This window comes from Curcuma longa, chromosome 1, assembly GCF_044706935.1.
Source record: "Curcuma longa cultivar G26 ecotype Majalengka, Jawa Barat chromosome 1, ITB_CL_G26_1.1, whole genome shotgun sequence".
NCBI classification, from domain to species: Eukaryota; Viridiplantae; Streptophyta; class Magnoliopsida; order Zingiberales; family Zingiberaceae; genus Curcuma; species Curcuma longa.
Window position 1 is genome coordinate 18,354,846 of NC_133861.1, and position 19,854 is coordinate 18,374,699.

General features: G+C 35.7%; 2 protein-coding genes across 2 annotated transcripts; one reads left to right on the plus strand and one right to left on the minus strand.

Annotated features, from left to right (window-relative positions):
• Positions 1–2,456: 2,456 nt before the first annotated feature.
• LOC141846193 (uncharacterized) lies at positions 2,457–3,619 on the plus strand. Its single transcript, XM_074734227.1, has 2 exons — positions 2,457–2,479; positions 2,577–3,619. The coding sequence occupies exon 2, from the start codon at positions 2,609–2,611 to the stop codon at positions 3,617–3,619; it is 1,011 nt and encodes a 336-aa protein (XP_074590328.1). The 5' UTR covers positions 2,457–2,479; positions 2,577–2,608.
• Positions 3,620–7,411: 3,792 nt separating this feature from the next.
• Positions 7,412–19,545, minus strand: LOC141829205 (RNA cytidine acetyltransferase 1-like). Its single transcript, XM_074716624.1, has 26 exons — positions 19,205–19,545; positions 18,918–19,009; positions 18,238–18,409; positions 18,009–18,131; positions 17,424–17,597; positions 17,126–17,236; positions 16,883–17,016; positions 16,708–16,801; positions 15,697–15,795; positions 15,276–15,412; positions 14,972–15,069; positions 14,001–14,124; positions 13,842–13,929; positions 13,664–13,763; positions 13,526–13,578; positions 12,704–12,880; positions 12,584–12,621; positions 10,735–10,825; positions 10,298–10,477; positions 10,103–10,211; positions 9,946–10,015; positions 9,720–9,861; positions 8,902–9,030; positions 8,682–8,804; positions 7,960–8,025; positions 7,412–7,888 (listed from the first exon to the last, which is right to left on the minus strand). The coding sequence occupies exons 1-26, from the start codon at positions 19,307–19,309 to the stop codon at positions 7,634–7,636; spliced, it is 3,084 nt and encodes a 1,027-aa protein (XP_074572725.1). The 5' UTR covers positions 19,310–19,545; the 3' UTR covers positions 7,412–7,633.
• Positions 19,546–19,854: the final 309 nt, after the last annotated feature.

Genomic DNA, 19,854 nt, shown 5'->3' on the forward strand with positions numbered 1-19,854 from the left:
TATGGATCTCAATGGAACAAACACTAATGCGTTCAAACCTAAATCTGCTAATATATGCTTCAATTGGTTGAATTATGGAGCTCAGTGGAACAAACACTAATGCGTTCAAACCTAAATCTGCTTAGATAAATCTTATTGCATTTTTTTAGTTCTCTTATCGGCTCGAGAAGTCGAAGCAATTTTTAAATATATTTAAAATTGTAAGAGAAAATGGTTGATTGGTTGGGTTGCAGGGTTTGTGTGATTATTTCCTGAATGAATCATATTATTGGTTGTTATTGCTGATCACCTTGGAAAATGGAAGTTTAGAGCTATAACAAGATTAAAAATTGTATAGCAAATTAAAGCAAAATGATAATTTTGCTTCTATGTAATTTTTCTTATTGTTAATCATGTGCGTTTAGCAGGATATTGTTGTGTGATAGAACTTTAGAAAGTGTAACGAGCGAGTACGTATCTTGTTTCACAGCTAAAACTACAATATTCAATTTAAGTTTGCATCATTAATGGGAAAGCGAATGATGTATTTTTTTCTTCTATCTGAATTGTGAATAGGGAATTGAAACTAAACCTTGTTTACTCTAAGAGTGGAGACAAGGAAAAAAAGAGAAGAGCTACCGTTCATATTTGTTTACTGTGAAATATTATTTGGTAAAAATATAATTCATGTTAGAAACGTGTATAAGTCATTTTTTTATTCTCTCGCTATCTCACCTCCACATTTATTCAAGTAGACTTTCTGACATTGCAAATCAGGTTCCTTGATCCACTGTTATTCTGAATGCCCAAATCTCAGGTAAAGGGAGAAAGCAAGTGGTCACAATTTGCTCCCTGCCTATTAATTGTCTGTGAGGATAAACATATTATACTTCGAGGATTATAAAATCATCCTGTTTTTATTTATGTATTTTATTATCATAAGATTACTTGAGTAACCTATCAAATCAAATGAAAAAATTAGTCAACCACCATTTTTTTTTATTGTTGTTCATGCTTGAAAGTTTGATCAGTAATAATAAATTTAAAAATTGATATCGAAGTATAACAGAACAAAGACTGAAAGTCTATGCTTAAAGAAGTGATTCCGTTTGTATTTGTTTACTTTGAAATTTGAAAAGAGATTATATTAGTTGGTGGAAGAGAAGTGTTTGATAACCCAATTTTTATTCTCCTCTTTATAAAATTATAAAATTATCATTTCTAATTTTAGTTTAGTTTATCTACTTTACTATCTCGATATTACGATTAAAATGAATTAAATTTAAGTGAAAGGTTCCGCACGGCATACTCAAGTTAGTAAACTATTAAATTATACAAATGCAAAAAAATAATTCATTTGAAAATATTTTGTTTTCCATTTTCAATATCATTTCATGCCCACGTGCGACCCTGCCCATCACCATGAGCCACCCAGTGCATGCATCCAATTGACGAGAAGCATGTGGTCCTAGAGGTGTCAAATCCACGTGTCGTGCGCGTGAAAAAGAGCAATATTGTATAACTAATTTATGTATACATATATATTTATATGTATTTCAATATTTGTAAGTCAAGGAAACAGCAAAATGAATAAGCAATCTAATTCTAATAGAAGAGCCGACAAAATTATTATATTTTCTATCCGAGTTGGATCCACCTCTACAATTGAGTTGCGATTCGTAATTAATGACCTATAAGTTTTGTTGCAATTTTAAAAATTCCTTAGTAAACAATTTTTTTAAAAAATAAATGAGATTCTAATTCTAATTAGTCCTTTATTAGCTTAAATATGGAAATTCATATTAAGTTTGGATGATAAATTCTGAATTTAAAGTTATCAAAAAATGATTTGTATTCTTACACTGTTTTGTGTCTCTTAGGTTACAAAATCTTCTTCTTTCACATTCATGCAGCCATATTAATGATAGGCTGGATGAGATCTGATTATAGTAAAGAATAGTTTGCTAAGTAAATAAATAGGTATACAGAGACACAATGAATAAGAGTAAGTGTGTACTGTGTCGATAATTACAGTTTCTCGATTTAACTCCTCATAGATGGTCGTGGGGTCGATTTTGTGAAACCGCTAGGATGACGAATTTCATTGTTGAAGTGTATACTGTGTCGGTGTGTAAGTATATCAATTATAAACCTAAAATTGTACTTGCAGTTCTCTGCTTTAAATTTAATCAAAATATATTTGCCAATATCAATCTTCCTCTCATTTACTTTAATTTGAAACAAAAGCATATCCTTTAAATACTCCAGTGAACTGTTCCATCAAATAAATTAATCAAGGAGTATATATAGAGCGAGAGAGAGCAAAATGCCATCCTCAACTCCATTACCAAGAGAATCCAAACTACATGTTCTTCTTCTTTGAACTCTCTCATCTAAATCCCTTCTTCTACCAGTGTCGAGAGTGACGGCTATGAAGTGCCAGCAGAAAGAATCCAGATCATTAATCCTGCAACAGTAATCAGAGTTGGATCTGCATAAGGTATGCACATTTAACATATTTTTTCTGTTTAAAACTTAATCAAGGCATTCACGAGCTAATTAAAACATGATATATATGTATTTTTTTTCTATACCAGCTAGGCGTGTGAATAATATACAATCATATTCTATGGATTGTTTTGGTTGGGAGATGAATCCAGCGTACGCTGACCAGTGGAGTGATGAATTCTGCAACCAAGACAAGTTCGAGATCAATGAGCTCCAGCAGATTCTTCTTTCTTCATCAAGAACAAGTTCCGATGTTCGTAGAGTAATCAACGGTCAGTCATCTGTTGATAACTCAACTCCAACTAGTTATTATTGTCGCAAGGATTCGGACAGGGATAGCTTGTCGCAGTGCCATGAAGGAGCGATGGCCGTGTTGGGTCCTGATTCAGTTCTCATGAGGTCGGAAGTAGGCGGCCGTAAACAAATCTCCGACGACGATATTTCGGTGATATTCTCGAGCGGTAAAAGCGGCAACATTTCCTCCGAGGGCTCATCCAAGTCGAACCCGGCGGAAGATGTAGCTTCTTCCTCAAGATCATCATACTACGCCGCCGCCGGCGGCAAGCGAAAGTTGGATCAAGAAACCAAGCCCCCCATTCACATCATTAGTTTCGCCAAGAGACGGAGGGCCGGGAAGTGCAGCTGGGAGAATGCCAGTTCGACGACCATAGACTTCGCTCAGAGCGCGGAATACGAGCCCGACGAGGAGGTGATCATGCAAGTGAAGGAGATGATCTACCGAGCGGCCGCTCTGAGGCCGATTTGCCTGGCGGAGGCGACGGCACCGGCGGCGGAGATGAAGCCGCAGAGGAAGAATGTGAGGATATCAAGTGACCCACAGACGGTGGCAGCAAGGCAAAGGAGGGAGAGGGTGAGCGAGAGGTTGAGGGCCCTGCAAAGGCTGGTCCCAGGGGGCGCCAAACTGGACACTGCATCAATGCTCGATGAGGCTGCCAACTATCTCAAGTTCCTCAAAGCTCATGTCCAGGCCTTAGAAACCCTAGATTATTACTCTAGGTTCCATCCTCACCATGATCATGCATTAGTAAAACCTGCAGCCGCACCACCTTTTCCACTGCCTCTGAACCAAGCTTTTCCCATGCAAAACTTTACCCTCCGCCCAAAACCCTGAATATCATCATGCCTTCATCATTAGCTTAGGGTTTAGGACTCATATTCCTTCATTTTCCCACTTAGTAGTTAATACACACTTTGGATTCTGAACGACCATAAAGATTGAGGAAAGGCAGTGCTCTTGATCCTTTTCTCATCAAAGGCTAAAGTCACTTTAACCAGCTTTGAGTGGCCCTTCCAATGCAAACCCTAAACCAGGACCGATTATGATAGAGTCATGAGTGCCTCCTTTCTGCTTCCTTTAGGGAGCATGGCATCAGCTTTAATTAAATCCATCCTTTTGAGGCATGAAGGCCGCTGCAAAAAGAATCACAACCCCTAATTAATTAAGATTAAGAGCCCAAGGAGGTACTTAAGATCAGAATATTATGACTAATTACTGGGGTGGATTAATTATTAGTACCTATATATATGCATATTTTGGTAGACTTTGGAGAGACATTATATTCTCTTTGGGGGTCAGAGTAAGTGGCAGAGAGGAATGTCATGTCCCCTTTAGTTCCAGCCAAGCGTGCCCTTGAGAAGGCCACCAAAATGTTGGCAGCACATGGTGGACATATCATAAAGGACACACCACCTTTAATCCAATCTTCCTTTCTCAAGTCATCATCTTAAATTTAGCAGACTAATTTAATGGGCACTGGATATTCTAGCGACCTTTGTTGGAGATAGTGTGAGGTAACTTTTGATGTGATAGAAAGAAACAACAATTTTGATGTGCAAACTGCCTTTACTTGGTAGGGAAGTATTGGACTTGAGTGCACTTTAACTGTTGGTTGTTTTGTATCATTTTGGTGAGTTAAGGATTGTAATGTATTTTGCAGGCAAACATTTAGTCCGGATTATTATTAATATTACTATTTAGTTTTTGTCAATATTCCCTTGCATCTTTAAATTCTCTTGGTTAATAAGAAAAAACAGAAGTAAAGAAATGTTTTCGGCATTTTTGTGATCCCTCGTTATGAAATTTCAGGACATCTGCAGTGTTAACTAGATATATAGTAAAAATTTCAACCCAAATGACTTTTTATGACAAAAAAAAGTAGTTTATTGTAATTAATTTGACGATGAAAATTTTAAATCATCATAAATCTAGAATAGTAGTTTCTGTTTCAATTCTGTCCCAAAAAGTTTCAAAATTTTTATACAATTTTGATTTTGCAATGAGAAAGGTTGGTGGTGCCTGTGTGTGGGTTGGATGCGATCCAACCTATTTCGGTCTATTAAACCGGGCCCAAATAGTTAAGGTGCAGTCAAGCCTAAGCCCACAACCCAATCCAATATAGCTCGATCGGGCTAGCTAGTCTAATTCTAGGCTAATTTTTTAGTATTAATATTTTAAAATTATTTTAAAAATTACTAAAAAATTTATCGTTAAAATGAGTTCTATTCAAATAATGATTTTATTAAATACTATTAAAAATATTTATACTTATAATTTTACAATAAATTATATTTTTGTCTATTTCGATCAATTTATCTAACTAATTATATATTTAGTTAATTAGTTAGATTATTTTTAGTTGTTTGAAAATGAATTTTTTGTTTTTAGTGTGTTAGTATATGAATGTATGCCATATTCAGGAAGGCATTCCCTTGAAGTAACTGATACGTGTCAAAATGCTCTAAATGGTGCACTAAAATATAAATAAAGAAACAAATAAAATGTTTTAGGAAATAATTAACCGACCTGCCACCTCAACGCGGTGGACCAGCTGGAACGCGTAGACTGGCAGCTAATGGTTCGGATCCTACATCATTGCCCGATCCGCTAAGCGATCCATTCGGGCTATAAGTATCACCTTTCCCTCTTCCCCCTCCACCCCACCGCCGCCTGCTCGCTTTCGCTTGCTGCTCTCGCGTCGCCGACCTTCGATCGAGACCTCGCCTTAGTCGTAATGGCCGCCTTCGGAGCCAAGGCCCTCGCGATCTTCCTCGCCGCGGTTATCTCCGCCTCTTTCCTCGCGGGCGGAGCCGTCGCCGCCGAGGCTCCCGCCCCCTCGCCCACCTCCGCGGCCTACGTCGTCTCCCCGCCTCTCGCCGTTGCCTTCTTCACCTCCTTCGTCGTCCTCCTCCTCGGATTCCTCCGCCAGTGATGGATCCGGCTCGTGCTCTCTGGATGCTTCGCTAGGATTGGATTTTAGTCGCGTCAGGTTTCTTTTGTCCTTAGATTAAATAATGTGATGGCGATCACCGTTCGTGGTTTTTATATGTGGATTTCAGGATGAGAGTATGTAGATGTTGATACTTGGATTTGTTATTGATTTATATGGTGTTTATTTACTATTTCCTCTTGATCGCTTATTGCGTTTTCGTGATTTGAATGGATTGATTTCTCGCCGATGGAACCGACATGCGCTGAAAAAAAACACACAAAGATTTCGCTTGATTCCTTCTCCAATGGCGAAGATGTCGATTTGGCTTCTCCGCTCTGGATTTTGTAGGTTCTTCGTCATTTGCCGGCGACAGAATCAATTATTGTCCTTGTTCATGATTGCGAAACCAAAACGATCGCTTTTACGATGTGAACATTGTTGAATTGAATGCAAATGATTGAGGTCAGGCAAGGTCGTTGGTTCCGTACTTTCAAAGTAAAGTTAAGGCGTGGATTCAATTGATGGATTGGAAAAATCGTCGCCGGAAATGTCACCGTGAATAATCTCCATCGCGAGTTTCACCCAAGTGCGTGGGCCGCCTGGAGGGGCCTCTACGGTGATGGCTTCACTGTTGCCCAAATTAAGATGACCTAAAAGAACAAAATTGCGGCACTTGTTTTACAAAAATTTTGTTGGCAAATACTTTCGATAATTCTAATTTAAAACCTACTTCTTTCATGTCCAGTGTTGGAAAGATAAAGACTAAAAAATTTATCATTTAAAGATAATATTTTACTTGAAAAGCTTAATCTTCTTCACACAGGCTGGCAATAACTACTGTTTAAGAATACCTAACACAAATATTGTCTGTCATATTTGCACTGCAATTATCAATTCACCAACTATCAATGATTTAAAAGAATAAGTAACAACCATGATTTGATATAATAATAAGTTGGTGACATCTATAAACCATTATTAATAGAAGGTCATACATATCATTCTTATTCCCCATCAACTAATTGATTTTTTTTTATTGATTTTATTATCACATGCTAACAAGTTGTATGTCGAGGGATTCTTATAATCATACCTCGATGATGATTTAGGCTCATTTAATAAGCACCGAACGAAATAATTATGCTCTGACAACCTAAATGATGAGTCACCATTTCGGTTTATTCTTAGCTCGACCAATTCATCATATAAGTCGGATCCAAGTTTGAAAAACGCATTAGATTCTATCCACAAAAGAAAAGAACAAACAATTATCCACGCGTATCCAAAATTCGATTTACTCTTATGAGTACTTAAATTTGATCGAAAATCATTAAAAATTTTCTGAATGAATTAATTAAATATAAGTGTTTTATAATTAAAAAAGTTCAAACTTATTTTTCAAATCATATCGTTCTACATGGAATAAAAAGGATCAAAGTAAAAAAAAATTTAAATGATATCAGTTTTTTTATTGAGCGTAAAACAATTTAAAACATTTTTATTTTTCGTGACTTAGGTAAATAAAAAAAACACATCGTCGATAATATTTCAGAGTGACTTGGCTACGTAGCTGCACTCTGGTCTAGTCCACAAACTCAAAGTTTTGATGATATTGAAGACTGTAACATCAGGATCTGATCAGGGGTCAAGAATGTTAAAGACCAACAGCGGGTTCATAATTTCCACAACGTAAATAAACCAAAATGCCAGAGATGTTTTCTTAAATTACAAACCAAATACAAGACTAATACACGCTTGTGAAAAGTACATGGGGACAATGTAGGTAAAAACATAAAAATATAAAATATAAAATATAAAAACTGAAGATACAACACAGTAAATGGAGCAAAATTTTAAATTAATCAACATCTAGGAACACGGGTACAATAATTTGGATAAGAGGTTACTAAGAAAATCTATGTTCTCTTCTTTTTATTCGATCTTGATTTGGCACCATGTTTCCCTTTCCTCTTGCCCTTATCTCCCTTTTCTGATGTATGATCACTGTGGGTGTTCCAAGTTCTATTAGATTTAACACTAAGGATGCCACTAGATGAAACCTTAGTTCCATTTTCAAGAGCCTTCTCAAATTCCCCTTCTTCGTCTGCAATAGCATATCGCTGCAAGTATTCTGGGTCCAAAACTACATCATTTTCAGCCTTCATTTTTTCCTGAAATGCCCGAGAAAAAAATTAGCAAAGATGTCAGGATAAGAGTCATTTTGTTGCGAGAGCATACTCACCCTAACCTCCTTGGCTGCCTCATTGAGTTCTTCATCCACAGACTTGCTGTGAGGAGCCATTTCAATCTGGAGTATGGATTGAAACAAGTGAATGTTAAGAGTGCAGCAATCATAATCAACATACAAGGGTTTTGATTTCTCCACAAGCCATTATTATATGTGCAAGACAGTTAAGCATAAAACGGTTAAGGAAGAGTTATGAAAATTTTCCCACAATATCATATGCTGATACACTTAGAACTAGCTTTGCTAAGAAAACAAAAGTACAGGATTGCCACTATGGTCAAACCAACGCAGATTGATATTTGCATTTCCTGAACCGGTTTTTCATTTTTACTTCCCGTATGGCACTTTTGCTGTATTGCATATGAACTGATAATGAACATCGGTATTCTCCAAAAGAAAACACTAGGCGCTAACTCAAAAATGATCAGAATTCAGTAAAAAATAAAAATTTCATGGATTGTAATTTAATGATCAGGTCGAGACATTTGTTTCATTTATGTTTGGTTTACTTACTTCCATAGTCTTCAGCTTTAGTAAAAGTTGATTTTGTTTTTCCAAATTTCTTCATTGTTCATTTTAGAACTGAAACTAATTGATAATTGGTGTCTCTTATGAAATTCTTAGTAAAAAAAATAATTCATTTGCATTCAAGTTCCTTTCAAGGTTTTCACACATGGTTCTAGAAAAAGGCCTTTGAAATGAAGATTATTTATTACCTTGAGGCGCGGAATAGTCTCATCGATTTCCTTAGTTGCTGTCTTATAAAGATAATTGTAAAATTTCTTCATCACTTTAATGAACAAAGATAGTATTTGCTCTCTTTCTAGCTTCATTTCTTCCTGTTAGAAAGTCAATGAATGACAAAAAAAAAAAATTAAACGATAGCTTATATGTCAGCAATCTTTATGTGCATGCCAATCATTTTGAAGAGCTGACCTTGATATCTCCAACATCTTTGTTCTGCAATCCCAAGCAGAATAACACAGAAGCTTGGACAGGAGACAACGTGACAGGAATCTTCTCTTGAAAATACTTACGTGCAAGGATGGGCAATAGATCTAGAATCTATGCAATGTGGCATCAACCATTTTAGAGATGCAGCAGAGATGTATTGTTCTTATCAATGCTACAATATATGAGATTAAAACAAACAACAGAATAGCAACTAAACATTCTTTAGGGAATTTTTTAGACAATTGGCAAAAATCTACAGTTATTGTCCTACAGCTAAGCAGGGCCAAATTTTACGGCCGACTCTAAATCATGTAAACCAAAAACTACAAACTAGATGTATACAATCCAATTAGATAAGGAACACATTCTCTGTCCATGATTACAAAAACGTGTAACATAACCAAAAATTGGGCAAGATAATGAAACTGAAAGACTTAAGGTACAAGATAAGGATATTGTGATGAATATTAGCAAAAGAGAAGGACAATAAATATTTAACTGTAACAATTAGGGAAATTTGTCCAAACATAAGTGAAAAATACAATTTGTTTTCTCCTGTCCCAAGAAAGCAACACCAATGAATTCAGATATGATAAAAGATAAAAGAAAACTAGAGACAATTTATCAGACAATGATTTTATACTAGTTAGAGCTCACAAATGGAAAATATTTCACAGCGCCTCAGAAGGTTCTGGAATTCTGGCTTATGGAAGATGATTTTGGTTTAAGAGATAATGCTGGGACAAAATTTAGTAAGTAGTATGACATTGAATATTATCTATTGTCCAAAAAACTCTTACCATATGATAGTCAACACAATTATTTGTGTATGCTTCAAGTCGTTTCATATCATGAGGGGACAATAACTCCTCCAATCCGTTAATGCAACCATTAGAGAAAGGCAATTCATGCTCTGCAAAATGAATCTTCGATGCCAAAATGCTAGACAACAACAAAGGGCAATCATAATAAGAAATGGCCAAAGGTCCAGCTGTAATTCAAAACCATGTAAACATACCAACTCACCTCATTGAGAGTTTATAATCAAGTTTTTGAAATGTGGTACTCAAAAGTCGTAAAAACCGCTGCCTGAAATCTAGTCACAGTGTGACATAATGAAAATATTTAATGTTTGAACAAGACCTAATAAATTATGATAGTGTACAACTTTTTAGCATCTCACCCTGATAGAAAGGTTCAAAAAAACCATGCTCATTTGAATCTTTGACTTCAATATCATCATTGTTAATTGCCTTCACTAACATGCATGTATGCTCACCGGTCACAGCGCTCTAATTTTACAGAAAAAAGCAAACAAATCAATAGAGAAACAGAATGACAACAAAAATGTGGAAAATGAAAGATGTAAGATCATAACTGGAATTTGGCCGATGTAGAATGGGAAAAAATTGTGCTTTCTCCAAAAGCGGAAAAGGTCGAGTGTAAGTCCAAAAGACACGCCCATGTAGTGAAGTTTTTCCGGATGTCGCTCACGAAGGTGAACAAGAAGAGGTGGAAGATTAGTTCTGGGCACAATTTTTTCTTCTAGCAAGGACACCTGAAGAAACAGCAGATTCAATGAAGAGTCTAGAAACTCAGTATCCGTCAAAAAGCAGAACAAAATGACAGGATAGAAATAGCAATTAGATGATTGCAAGTCCAATAAAAACCAACATGTTGAGTACTTTAATTTCCATGTATAGCTAATTCATCATCAGTCAGAACTCGAGGAAGGCATTGTGTAGATTTATGACTAAAAGATAGGAAGATCCTGCATTAGAGAATTAAACGAAGCAAATTATTATAAAACACAACCTTCTCTGCAACTTCAGTGACTTTCACTTCAGACTCCTCAGCCTGTTCAACATCTTCCTCAGCAAAATGTGTCAATTGTCCTTCATAATATCTGAGCATACAAAATAATTTGAAACCAAAATATCTCTACTATTATCAAATTAAAAAATAATAAAATGCAGACAATTACAGAAAAAATCTAGTACTATCTGGATAAAATAGCATTGCCTTTATCATTTGTTCCATAAAACAAACTGAACACCTAGAAATACTTAGTAACTTGTAAATATAGCATTGTTGGGCAAAGAACTTGCATGTAGAAAATTCAAATTAGAAAGAAAAGAATGCTTTCATATCCATCAGGTATATCTGGATGTATCCTTGAGTCGATAAAATGTGAATGCCATGCAGAGAAAAATGGATAATTTCAGGAAAAAAACTGATCCAGTGAAACAAACAAGATCATGGACTATTTCAATTTTATAATATTTCTACATGATTTAACATATATATAGTTTTTGTTATTTTAGTATGTCATACAAGTCTAACTTATTTTGCCTGAGATTTTTGTTACCAAGTTATTGCAATACCTGCAATCTAATAATTTTCATTCATTGAATCCAATAATACAATTCAAGGCTTAAAATCTGATTCCGATCCAAGGTTTTAGTTTCCAGCCTGAACAAAACAGTTTTACTGTGCAGAATGGTGCTGGTCATTCTGACGAGCAGGAGAAAGGGAAAGAAGAGGAAGAAGACTAGTAGCAGAATAGGAGGAAGATTACTTGGAGGAGGCATTAACACTGGAGGCATTGACACAGGGCATTACCAACATAGGAGACCTTCTCATGAGGTGTCACCTGTGCTAGAGATCTCATGAGGTGTAATCGGTGCTGGAAATCTTCTCACAAATCACAACATGCCTTGAATCTGCATGGAAGTCATGTGTAGATGAATCCAGGACACACGAAAGAGGGTCTACATTTCTGAGAGCTCGTGAATTCATTCATTCCTTGCAAATGAAGCAATCCACTCGCAGAAAACACAGGAACTTGCAATTCACTTTTCATTCCTCATGGAAGATGTTGGAAAGCACAAATCCAATCATGAGAGACACACTAGGGTTTCAGGAGCTCGTGAATCAGCTTCAGTTCCTTGCGAAGACACTTGCAACTTGCCAATTAACTCCCACGTCTGTTCCACTCGTCTACTTGTGTACCAGGTACATCGGAGCTTATCGTGTGAAGATCAGTGGGTGGAACATAATAATTAATTGTGCAGACTAGCACTGAACAAAATTTAAAACATCGATACAATTATCTACTTAAAAAATCTACTTTCGTCTCATAGAGCAGTGGCTAAGGCATACAATCCTGTGAGGGTAACCATCTGAAACACAAGGTATGTCCTGATGCTTCATCAGTATGAGCAGGAGAGATCTGACCAGCAGTGATGACCAACATCATATTTATGCATAATCTCTCAAAACAAAATTCTTCATGGGCTCATTAAGAATCCTGACATTGTCGGAGGACAAACTAGTTGCCATAGCTGTAAGTTGGTTAAGCATAAAAGTGAGCTTTTACTCAAGGAATGGACAATGAACATGAGACAACTGTATCTGACCATATCAGAAAAATAGGCTCAATCTCTACTATCTATAGCCTGTTGGCATGGTCATACTTGTGGTCCATTTACCAATTCCTTAAAAGGCTTCTTATTTATAGAAGTAGATTAAAATGTGTGATAATATGGTATGTGGGAAAAGTGAAGCTAATCACAGAAGTCGAATGGTTTTAGCAAGAACATCCAATCAAAAAAGCAGAGAATTGTGTTAATCACAATAGTGCGTCAAAGAACAAGACACATACCTTGACAATAGCTCCACTGCAGTAGAGCCATATCCGAGCTACAAGAAACAGCATAATAATATTTTAAAACACAGGAATGTGCTTGAAATGAAATAGCAAAACAAGGGACCTAAATTTTACCCTCAAGGCACTTGGATGAACTGCAATCCTCACAATTCGAACTCCAGATAGTGTTGGAAAGACATTGTCTTGAAATTGTTCACAAAATTTCCAAGGTATCTGATCACCAAAAGGTTGGCGACCTTCACTTAGACTTTTAATTGCTGACTTGCGTGATATTTGTCCTTCAAGGCAAACCTGAAAATTGGCAAAAACATGGCAAATATATTAAAATGAACAAAAATTAGAACATACTTGTCGACATATTTTTGCAATCATGAATGTGAACCAAATTTTAACGGTTGGAGGGGAACTGCAGTTCTCTCATTATCACTTAACCAATTGGGGGAAATGCATACTACACAAACTTAATAGAGCTTAGCTTATTCAAACTTCATTAAACTATCAACCTTAACTTCAATTCTACTTGATGTTTAATAGCTAGGCACATACACCAACAAATTGGTAAAACTTTGAACCATATATAGATTACTTTGACAAACATAAGAGACTGATATCTGTACTTTATGAACTCTATGGAAAAAATAAATAAATAAAACGAAAAGCAACAAAAAGAGTGTTCGTGCTTTAAAAACCCGAACTAGAGTCTTGAAATTTTTTCCACATCAACACACAAGGATATATTAGAATTGCCAAAAAGTTGTTTGCAAGGATGCCCCACAATAAATGAGTTCAATGCTCGAACATATAGAACATCTCATCGGTATACCTAACTTAATAAGTAGATGGTCAAGATTACTGCCAAATCTAGGAGTTTAATTTGCTTTCCCCTTTTTAACTAGAAAAAAAAAATAAATCAAGCATGGAGAAGGAAAAAAAAACCTGAACAACACACAAAATATCTGGAAGAGTATTTTTTGATTCATCAACTGGACCTGCAATATTTATAGAGAGATTCAGCAAACAGATAAAATGCTAGGCCGCTATAAATAATTATGGCACAGCTAAGAAATAAAATACCAAGCAACACAAACAAGTGATGGGATGGAGCATCAGCCATCAATTGTAAGTCATTTGGTGAATTTTTGTAGTGAGAAGCAACATATAGGGCCATCATGCGCTGTAATATAAATGAAAAAAATTAGTAAAATTTAAGCATTTATTGGGATGCAAGCACAAATTTAACCAATAAAGGTACCTGTAAAAATATCTCACTCTCCTTGTGATATGAGAAAAGTGTATCTCGGTTGACATAGTAAAGATCACATTCACTTGGATGTGGAAGTCTATATGATTAAAAGATCATTTAGAGAATGACCTGAAAAACAATTATTTATTTTTCATCAAGAATACTAACCTAGTGATATTTGGAATGTAACTTGCAACATCCAAGCAAAGTAATTCATTAAGCCAAGTCTCAATTGGATCCGCAGTAGCATATCTGATAGACTCGTGCAATTCAATCTTCTTGAAAAGCCTACCTGTATTTGGAGATGGACAATCAATATTCATGGAGAAATCGATTAAAAGACGTACAATACTTCTGAATATATGACATCTTAAATTTGATAGTATGTTAAGTACACATAATATAATAGACCCAATGGAATTCGACCCTTCCTTGGGACCCCACATTGACGGGAACTTCATGGACGGGCTGCCCTTTTAAATGGGTAGAAGAGATGCATCAATAAGGTATGCATGTCCAAATCATATGAGAAAGAGGTATCCATAAATTAAAATGTCAAAGCTTGAACTGTAGTTATGAATATATATAAAAATTTTGCATCCTGATTCTACCATAAAGGGATGTGGTATAATATTAATGAAGAAAACAATTCCATGATTATTATAATGAAAATGCCTTTAAAAAAATGCAGCACAAGGTATCTGCATAACCATTTCAGCAATATTCAATGAATTATGTCAGCAACATTCAATGAAGTACTTCAGCAGGTCTATCCCTTCTTGGTACTCAATATATCAAATAAATTAACAAATTGGATAAAATAAATTCATGTGTTAAATTTTTATGCATTACTTGTTTAAACAATTAAAATTGTCATGCATGATAAAGAAAAAGGCTAAAGTTGTGAAATTGGAATCGAAGACTACATGCAATACCCCCATACTCCAAGAATGCTATTTAAACAAAAAAGAATGTTCCATTATTTATTTTTCAAAACTAAATCTGAAAAGAAAAACACAGTTGATTCAGATTTTATAAAACGAATATTCCATGATTCTTGTTGCAGTAGTTTGATTTAATAAAGAAAAACAATCCAAAGTTTATAAGATTCAGATAATAGTAGAAAACAATGCATTTACCAGTATGAGATTCGTCACCATTTTGTGTACTCATTTGGCTCTGCGATTCCAATTGCTGGAGTAGCTTCAATGATAAAGAACGGCCAGTGCCTTCATAGCTTAAACAACAAAGATAGATAAAACAGAAAATTGTTAGGTCAAGATCTTGTAAACATTTATAAATGTATTAATTGATACTACTTGATGGTAGACAACAGGCATGGAAACTGAAATTAAAGCCTCAGTGGCTGGAAGAACTTAGAATACCATGCTTATATCTACACAGACAAGGAAGAATAAATATATCTAAAAAGGTGAATCATACCCATTGACAGTTGATGATAGAAAGACAAGATAAGGCCCAAGCAAGGACTTCACAATTGGTAGTGGAATAGCAGCAGCTTCATCAACAACTAGGAGCTCAACTTGAGAAAGCTTCCCATGGTCCCGCGGTCTAAGGTACTGTATGAAAAACCCAACTCGGTTAGAATACAGGCAGAGCAATTCACCTAAAAAAGATCACAAAAATTATATATATACATATATTAAGTAGAAGTTGTTTGAAAAATAGAGCAATATAGCTAAACAAAATTAGGCATGCTCTGCGGATCAAACTTTGAGCAGTAAAGAAATAACTCCAACAAAAGAGTTAATAACATAAGAGGGATTGGCTTTAAAAAACTAGTATCACAAATGTAGAATGATGTAGAAATAAAAGAGACGAATAGCAAGCAACAATATCTGACCTGAATTGTTTGGCGGTGTTGCTTGTAGATATCTATCTTAACTGTTGATTTCTTCAAATCTGGCTCGTCGCTCTTGGTCACAGTATAGTGTAGGTGTTCCTAAAGGCATTGAAGTTAATGGTAACACAAGTCCTAGTCAGAACATATTTCATAAGTAGTCATCTCAAATATAGTGTCAATAAAAACAAGAGACAATTTTGTCAGGGCAGACTAAAAATTTCAAATTAATTAATTAAATCTAATTGAATGCTAGAACTGTTAGAATGAGCTATTACCAAGGTTGTCAAATTGGGGTTCATATGTTTTAATCATGAATTGCAAGATTAGACTAAAAAAATCAACAAAGATAAAATTCCTAACTTACTTGGAACAATTTTTACATCTACAATATAAAAAAATACTGTAATATTCTATTATCAACGGAGCACATTGATCATGATTCATAACAAAAAAATGCAGGAAAGAAATGAAATGGACAGCAAGACATTTCATCACTTATATGAACTATTAGCCATGCCTCTTAATATCATAATAACCAAAACATTGCCCCTTGGGGCTTGGTGCGATGGTAAGAGGTAGGATGGGCTCCCATGCAATGGGAGTTCGATTCCCACCAAGGCATCTCATACGTCCATAGTGCTCGAACCTCTCATGATATTGGGCCGTCCGCCAGAACTCATATGCTCTTCCTGGATTTATTCTTGTGGCCGGTGGAAAACTTCTGTAAGACTGGACCAGTCACCTCTTTTTCTTTTTTCTCATAACAGCCAAAACATTAACATTTCATTAAAAAATAATAATTTGAATTCACTAAGTTTCCTAATAGTTTATCAAATTTGATAAAGTCCCATATCCGTATGTTACAATACATGAGGGGCTGCTAATGTTCCATAATACCTACTTTGGAAATTTGACAAAGTTTCATCCTTATTTGAAGGGAGAAAATATAAAAGAAAAGGCAAGGGTAATGAAAGATAAAAATTGAATAGCAAAGTATGAGAAGAGAAAAACCTTGTATTCCAATGCATTGATCCCCTTGCAAACAAAGTCAAATAATGTCTTAAGATTTTCTGGGCTAGGTGCAGTGACAAATATATTTGAGTATCTGATGAAGGGAACATGTATAAGTTAATAAAGAACCGTATGCAAGCTATAGATGGAGTGTAATGAATCACAAGTAGGTAACCCTGCAGCAACAGCTCCAGCAATAGCAAGTCCCAGAGCAGCAGATTTTCCACGTCCACGGGCAGCAATCAAGGCAACAGTACTTCGTAATGTTTTGTCCAGAATTGCATCAAGAAATGTGATGACAGCTTTCCCCTGTATAATTAATGTTAGAATTAAAATCAAATTGTCGCACATGTTTTCTCCACTTATAATCAAGTACAAGTTAGTGTTTAGAAATTTATCTAAGCAGATCCAAAAAAACCTGGTCCATTGTGCAACACTTCCCAATCAGTGGGCCCACAGGAAAATCATCATGAAATTGATCTTTCAGGTTCTTTAATTCTCGCTCCCTTTCTGATAAACCTTCAGCATCCTTCAGCAATAAGGAAAATGTCATAATAAAGAGATGCAAAGAAAAGTAAAAAAAACTTAAAACGCTTATTAACTGGCACAAATAATACCATGCAAAATACTAGCTCTTAGCAAATGGAAATAGAGAATAGCAAAAATCATTAAACAAACATGAAGAAAGTGATGAGCAAAGATTAATGAAATACTACCTCCATTATTGATACAGGTTGAACTGATCTCGTATGAGAGGATATTGGCAAAATGTTAAGCTCATCATCCATAACAACACACGCCTTACACGAGGCAACAGATAAAAGGAATCGTTCATTGAATCGTGCAACAGCATGAGAATGAGACTCTGTTCGGAATCTTTCATGCACATCCTGAAACCGAGAGGAGAAATCAGAATGGATGCATAAAATGCTATTAATATGTCAAAACTAATCACCACAGAGCAGTATATTAAGTTAACCACAGAGCAGTATATTAAGTTAAATGACTGCAAAGCTCCATAGAGACATGAACTCACAATAATAACAGTAGAGAAATCACAATGGATGTAAGCACATAATGCAATTAATATAACAAAACTCATCACCACAAAGCAGTACATTAAGTTAATATAAGCACAGAATTCCATAGAGCAAAGAGCTCACTATCAATATTTGCTAATGTTGTATCATGCCAAAGTATAAAAGGAAAGAAAAATTGTGCGCGTGCATATGCCAGGCATCCTGATTGGAGCACCAAAGAAGAACATAAGGCCTTGATCTAACTAGAAGGCAGCAGATTACCATGACGATGGTGTAGAGGCTAGTAAGAGATGAAAGAGAACGGAGCAACAAAATTACAAGCCCACCACCCTCAACTGTCTCAATAGTCCTCGCTAGAAGATTGGGCGTCAATGCTTCAAAGTCCTGGAAATAATTGTTGGTCATTGTGTAGAAGAAATAGCTAAAAGGGAAGGACAAAAAGAGATTGCTGGTTATAGTACCAACAGTACTAATGGTTACGGCAACAAACCTGTAAAATGCACATCCCAAATGTATTTCCAAGAATCCTTTCTGAATCTCTATACAAGCAATATGTTATATTTCCAGTTTCAACAAAAAGTAAATACGGATCCACTTTCTCAGGATCAAGCAATCCCCTTTGCAGCAGCTTCTTTATCTGCTTTGGGCGCTTTTTCTTGTGACTATATAACACAATATGATATTCAGAATGGACAAAAATGCCAAATAATTGCAGAGAAAAAAAAGAATTGTTATTATAACATAAATGAAATAGAAAAGTTTGACTCCAAATAGCAAAATCCCCTGTAAAAATTATGATACCTACTATGAGATTTATCTAAGCATACTACTATATAATCTAAACTCCAAAATCACTGATTTTGAACTTCCCTTCTTTTTTTTTTTGTAAAATGATCAAATTCTAATTAAAAGACTCTAAGATTGTAATGTCTAATTTTAAATTTTAAAACAAGAAATGAGAATCATAAAACAACAGAACATAGTGAAGTCTGAAACTAGGAGGTGCAAGGAAAATCTTTGTCTAAACATACACATTTAACAAAGCCTTGTGATAATAGAATTCACTTTCCAGCAGTTCTTGGTTGTACTTGCCCACCATATATGAAGACTCATTACATGAACAAGCAGAAGCAAAAGTATGATGCATATGAATTAAACAAAAGTTGGCACCTGCTTAGCTCAAGCTTATCTTTGTAACACCAAAGCACTGTCGGGCGTGACTTCACGACTGCCTTGCTTAGCATATAATGCAGGTTCACAATCTGGATATATTGAAGATTAACCATAAAGAGGTAATGCAAAAGCAAGCACAAAGAAATAAGTTTTTTTTTAATCTTATATGTGTGTTTAAGAAGAAAACTATACACCGTCATATTCGGGGCGATGTAAGACTATGTCGATACTATCATCAATAAAGCGAGAGAAGATTAATTAAGCAAGAGTAAGATGAAGCTTGCCTGATCACGGGACTTGTCTCCCACAATTATCATCATGGAACGATGCCTGAGTTTGACCCCATTCTCGATTAGCGTGCGGATACGATCGTCCACCTTCTTCCTCATCCTCCCGTGAAATAAGAATAATAGAAGTTAAACAGGGAATCAAGAACTGGTGTGATTCCCCCTCTGTCTTCCCAGTTGTTTTATAACGTGCTTTGCAGGATGCGGATACGGCCGTCCACCTTCGCCTCCCCCGCCGCTAGGGTGCTTCGCCTGCTAAGGTTTAGGGTTTAGGCGTCCGTTTCCCAGTTGTTTTACAGCGTACTTGGCCTCCCACGTCTTCGCCTCCCCTGCCGTCGCCTGCTAGGTTTTAGGGTTTAGGCGGCGCTTCCAGTTATTTTATGGCGAGCTTCGCCTCGTTACAAGGCATTTTGTGAAACACCCCTGTTATAGCATAAAAAAAAATAAACAATTTATTTGTGATTCTAAAACATACCTAGACTTTGCAAAAATATTAAATAAAAAGGCTTAATCAGGGATTTTGCACCTTTTTTACTATTTTTCCATAAAGGTCTAGATATTTTTTTAACCACTTTGCAAAAAAAATCAAATACCTTCTACATTGTCGAGTAGACCCCTATAATGTGCTTTTGCCAAACAATCCAATT